Raw genomic sequence first — 6,210 nt, 5'->3', positions numbered from 1 at the left:
CCACTTACATATCTACAATACAACACATTATTACCCACTACTCAACCACTACATATCTACAATACAACACATTATACACACTACATATCTAAACAATACAACACATTATTTACACCACTACATATCTACAATACAAACACATTATTACACCACTACTCTACACTACATATCTACAATACAACACATTACTTACACCACTACTATCTACAATTACAACACATTATTACACACTACTCTACCACTACATATCTACAATACAACACATTATTACACCACTACATATCTACCAATTAACAAACACATTTACACCCTACTCTACCACTACATATCTACAATACAACACATTATTACACACTACATATCTACAATTACAAACACATTATTTACACCCTACTCTCCACTAATATCTACAATACAACACATTATTACACCACTACTCTACACACATATCACAATACAACACATTATTACACCACTACTCTACCACTATATATCTACAATACAACACATTATTACACACTACTCTACCACTACATATCTACAATACAACACATTATTACACCACTACTCTACTACTACATATCTACAATACAACACATTACTACACCACTACGTATCTACAATACAACACATTATTACACCACTACTCTACCACTACATATCTACAATACAACACATTATTACACCACTACATATCTACAATACAACACATTATTACCCCACTACATATCTACAATACAACACATTATTACACCACTACTCCACCACTACATATCTACAATACAACACATTATTACACCACTACTCTACCACTACATATCTACAATACAACACATTATAACACCAATACTATACCACTACATATCTACAATACAACACATTATTACACAACAACATATGTACAATATTACACAATATAACATGTTGAGTCATCTGCATACATAGACAGACTGGCTTTACTCAGAGCCAGTGGCATGTTGTTAGTAAAGATTGAAAAAGTAATGGGCTTAGACAGCTGCCCTGGGGAATTCCTGATTCTACCGGGATTATGTTGGAGAGGCTTCCATTAAAGAACACCCTCTGTGTTCTGTTAGACAGGTAACTCTTTATCCACATTGTAGCAGGGGATGTAAAGCCGTAACACATACGTTTTTCCAGCAGCAGACTATGGTCGATAATGTCAAAAGCCGCAAAACAGCCCCCACATTATTTTTATCATCAATTTCTCTCAGCCAATCATCAGTCATTTGTGTAAGTGCTGTGCTTGTTGAATATCCGTCCCTTTAAGCGTGCTGAAAGTCTGTTGTCAAATTTTTTATTGTGTGTGTGTGTGTGTGTGTGTGTGTGTGTGTGTGTGTGTGTGTGTGTGTGTGTGTGTGTGTGTGTGTTTGTGTGTATGTGTTTAGGTGGCGAGCAAGCGTGCCGGCAGGCCTCTCCCCTCTTGTGATGGTGGTGATGATGCAGAGGGTGGGGGGGCGGAGCTACAGAAGCAGAACAGGAAGTTGATAGAATGGGCCATGACAGGCTTCCTGCCCAGCGGACCTCAGAGTCTGGACCCCCCTGATGGTACAAATACACACACACAAACACACAAACATAGACACACAAACACACATAAGTAAGTGTTTCCTGTTGTTTGACCATCCCCCCCAGAGGAGAGACACCCATATAAGGACGTGTATCCTGAGATGTGGGTGGAGCCAGAGGAAGCTTACACCCCACCCCCTCCGACCAAGAGGCCCCGCAAGAACGTTGCTGAGAAACCCAAGATCAGAGAGGTCATCGACGAGGGGACTAGAGGTATACACACACGCTAAAGTCTCTACTCAGTCCGACTAGTAGAATGCACTAGGTGGGTACTGCCTCATCAGTTTCTCTTGTCATGTCAGTCATTACAGACCTTAGAGAGATATTTATAACTTGTCAGAAATGTCCATATGTCTAAAGCCTGGTCACAGCCAGAGGAAGCCATTGGAAAAGGAATCTGGTTGATACCCCTTTAAATGGTAGAAAGACGGGCAAGGAAACACAGATTTTTTTATTTTTTTTTAAGAATCCCTTCCGGGTTAGATTTCCTCAGGTTTTCGCCTGCAAAATCAGTTTTGTTATACTCACAGACAATATTTTGACAGTTTTGGAAACTTTGGAGTGTTTTCTATCCTAATCTGTAAATTATATGCATATTCTACGATCTGGACCTGAGAAATAGTCCGTTTACCTTGGGAACGTTATTTTTTTTAAAGAAAAAAAAGAAAATCTGACCCCTAGCGTCAAGAGGCTAACCACTTGGCTATCTGCTGCCCAGAATGGGTCTTCCAAATGGACAATGACCCCAAGCATACTTCCAAAGTTGTGTCAAAATGGCTTAAGAACAACAAAGTCAAGGTATTGGAGTGGCCATCACAAAGCCCTGACCTCAATCCCATAGAAAATGTGTGGGCAGAACTGAGAAAGTGTGTGCGAGCAAGGAGGCCTACAAACCTGACTTAGTTACACCAGCTGTGTCAGGAGGAATGGGCCAAAATTCACCCAACTTATTGTGGAAAGCTTGTGGAAGACCCATTCGGAAGACCCACCCTTTTTCCTTTTCTGATAGAATATGAAAAGCTGTAGTCCGCGGGGCGGCTTCATTAATAAGAACAGCAGTTCTTATTGCAGTCTGAAGACAGCCACGTTTCAGTGAGTAACATGCAATCAACTTTGCGCTCAGTAATGAGGTCATTCAGGAGAAAGGTTTTTACTAGTGATTGCTCTAACATTTAAAAGCACCATATTCAATGGCCACTCTGCCCCTGGGGCATCTTTCTCGAGGTAACCAATGGCCACTCTGCCCCTGGGGCATCTTTCTCGAGGTAACCAATGGCCACTCTGCCCCTGGGGCATCTTTCTCGAGGTAACCAATGGCCACTCTGCCCCTGGGGCATCTTTCTCGAGGTAACCAATGGCCACTCTGCCCCTGGGGCATCTTTCTCGAGGTAACCAATGGCCACTCTGCCCCTGGGGCATCTTTCTCGAGGTAACCAATGGCCACTCTGCCCCTGGGGCATCTTTCTCGAGGTAACCAATGGCCACTCTGCCCCTGGGGCATCTTTCTCGAGGTAACCAATGGAAAACCAAATGATTAACGTTCCAACCACGTTTTCTGACAGTCTCCAATCTATCAGTAGCAGATAACAGTTTGTATAAACTCACTAGAAGGTGGAGTTAAATTAACATCAATTATTAACGTTACAACTGCGTTTTCTGATAGTCAATCCATCAGACTGATAGGAGACGACAGTTTGTATAAGCTCACTAGAAGGCGGAGTTAAAGGAACATAAATTAAAGTGTTGGACTAGTAACCGGAAGGTTGCAAGATCGAATCCCCACCAACCCCTCTTTTACACTGCTGCTACTCTCTGTTAATCATATATGCATAGTCACTTTTTTTGTTATTACAGCCGGAAAGAACTTTTGGATATCAGAGAGGCTGTAACTCACCAGCACTACGACCAGGAATAAGACTTTCCAGAATTGGATCCTTTGTTCGCACCCCTCAGCGCAATTTAACTTGTAGCTGGGGATTTTAACAAGAAAACGCTACCGAAATTCTATCAACACATTTTAGTACTCGCGCTGGGAAAACACTCCACCACTGCTATTCTCTTTTCCGGGATACCTACAAGGCCCTCCCCTGCCCTCCCTTTGGAAAATCAGATCACGACTCCATTTTGCTCCTCCCTTCCTATGGGCAGAAACTCAAACAGGAAGTACCCGTGCTAAAGTCTATTCAACGCTGGTCTGACTAATCGGATTCCATGCTTCAAACGTTCTGATCACACGGACTGGGATATGTTCCGGGTAGCCTCGGATAATAATGTTGATGTATACACGGACTGGGATATGTTTAGGGTAGCCTCGGATAATAACGTTGATGTATACACGGACTGGGATATGTTTAGGGTAGCCTCGGATAATAACGTTGATGTATACACGGACTGGGATATGTTCCGGGTAGCCTCGGATAATAACGTTGATGTATACACGGAAACGGGGACTGAGTTCATCAGGAAGTGTATAGGGAATGTTGTTCCCACTGTGACTATTGAAACCTACCCAAACCAGAAACCGTGGATAGATGGCAGCATTTGAGCTAAACTGAAAGTGCGAACCACCACATTTAACCATGGCAAGGTGACTGGGAATTTTGTTGAATACAAACAGTGTAGTTATTCCCTCCGCAATCAAACAGGCAAAACATCAGTACAGAGACAAAGTGGAGTCGCAATTCAACGGCTCAGACACGTATGTGGCAGGGTCTACAGACAATCACGGATTACGAAGGGAAAACCAGCCATGTTGCGGACACCGACGTCTTGCTCCCAGATAAGCTAAACACCTTCTTCGCCCGGTTTGAGGAGAACACAGTGCCACCGACACGGCTCCCAAGGACTGTGGGCTCTCGCTCTCCGTGGCCGACGTGAGTAAGACATTTAAACATGTTAACCCTCGCAAGGCTGCCGGCTCAGATGACATCCCTGTCTGCATCCTCAGAGCAGACCAGCTGGCTGGAGTGTTTACAGACATATTCAATCTCTCCCTATCCAAGTCTGCTGTCCCCACTTGCTTCAATATGTCCACCATTGTTCCTGTACACAAAGAAAGCAAAGGTAACTGAACTAAATGACTATTGCCCCGTAGCACTCACTTCTGTCATCATGGAGTGCTTTGAGATGCTAGTTAAGGATCATATCACCTCTACCTTACCTGACACCCTAGACCCACTTCAATTTGCTTACCGTCCCAATAGATCCACAGACGATGCAATCGCCATCGCACTGCACACTGCCCTAACCCATCTGGACAAGAGGAAAACCTATGTAAGAATGCTGTTCATTGTCTATAGCTCAGCCTTCAACATCATAGTACCCTCCAAACTCATCATTAAGCTCAAGGCCTTGGGTCTGAACCCCGCCCTGTGCAACTGGGTCCTGGACTTCCTGTTGGGCCGCCCCCAGGTGGTGAAGGTAGGAAACAACACCTCCACTTCACTGATCCTCAAGACAGGGGCCCCACAAGGGTGTGTGCTCAGCCCCCTCCTGTACTCCATGTTCATCCATGACTGCGTGGCCACACACACCTCCAACTCAATCATCAAGTTTGCGCACGACACAACCATATTAGACCTGATTACCAACAATGACGAGACATCCTACAGGGAGGAGGTGAAGGCCCTGGCGGAGTGGTGCCAGGAAAATAACCTCTCCCTCAACGTCAACAAAATGAAGGAGCTGATCGTGGACTTAAGGAAAAAGCAGAGGGAGCATGCCACAGTGGAGAAGGTGGACAGCTTCAAGTTAAGACCCTCATAAACCTTTACAGATGCACAATTGAGAGCATCCTCTCGGGCTCTATCACCACCGGTATGGCACCTGTTTGGAGGGCAAACTACCTGCCCTCCAGGACACATCTACAGCCCCCGATGTCACAGGAAGGCCAAAAGGATCACCAAGGACATCAACCACCCGAGCCACGACCTGTTCACCCTGGTATCACCCAGAAGGCATCCAGAAGGCATCAAAGCTGGGACCGAGAGACTGAACACCAGCTTCTATCTCAAGGCCATCAGACTGTTAAATAGCCATCACTACCACCAGGTTACTCAACCCTGCACTTTAGAGGCTGCTGCCCCATAGACATAGATGTCACTGGTCACTTTAATAATGTTTACATTCTGCTTTACTCATCTCATATATATATACTGTATTCTACTGTATTTTAGTCAATGCTACTCCTACATTTCTCAATCTAATATTTATATATTTCTTAATTCTACTATTTTACTTTTAGATTTGTTTGTATTGTTGTGAATTGTTAGATACTATTGTACTGTTGGTGCTAGGAGCACAAGCATTTCACTACACCCGCAATAACATCTGCTAAACATGTGTATGTGACCAATAACATCTGCTAAACATGTGTATGTGACCAATAACATGTGATGTGATTTGCGCCCCAATACATGTCAGACATGCTTTTAAGTTATGTAACCAGTAGGTCATTCAGGTCCACTGGTCTTTTAACTACCCCAAAGCCTTGGACCAAGAGGCATGGAGAGGCCTCCATTATCTGGAATAGCCTGCCAGAGAACCTGAGGGGACCAAGAGGCAGGGAGAGGCCTCCATTATCTGGAATAACCTGCCAGAGAACCTGAGGGGGGCCAAGAGGCA

General features: G+C 44.2%; 1 protein-coding gene across 1 annotated transcript in view; it reads left to right on the top strand.

Moving 5' to 3' along the window:
- Positions 1–974: 974 nt before the first annotated feature.
- The window catches only part of LOC139026367 (DNA (cytosine-5)-methyltransferase 3A-like), a gene marked incomplete at its 3' end in the record, with an annotated part of 9,454 nt that continues 4,218 nt past the window's right edge, over positions 975–6,210 (top strand). Inside the window, exons 1-3 of the mRNA XM_070441693.1 lie at positions 975–983; positions 1,407–1,566; positions 1,654–1,800. Coding sequence (XP_070297794.1) covers positions 975–983; positions 1,407–1,566; positions 1,654–1,800 — 316 coding nt within the window. The remainder of the gene's footprint in view (positions 984–1,406; positions 1,567–1,653; positions 1,801–6,210) is intronic.

The sequence above is a fragment of the Salvelinus sp. IW2-2015 genome, unplaced genomic scaffold (assembly GCF_002910315.2).
Source record: "Salvelinus sp. IW2-2015 unplaced genomic scaffold, ASM291031v2 Un_scaffold4566, whole genome shotgun sequence".
Classification (NCBI taxonomy): domain Eukaryota; kingdom Metazoa; phylum Chordata; class Actinopteri; order Salmoniformes; family Salmonidae; genus Salvelinus; species Salvelinus sp. IW2-2015.
This window is presented reverse-complemented; position numbering and strand designations above follow the sequence as displayed.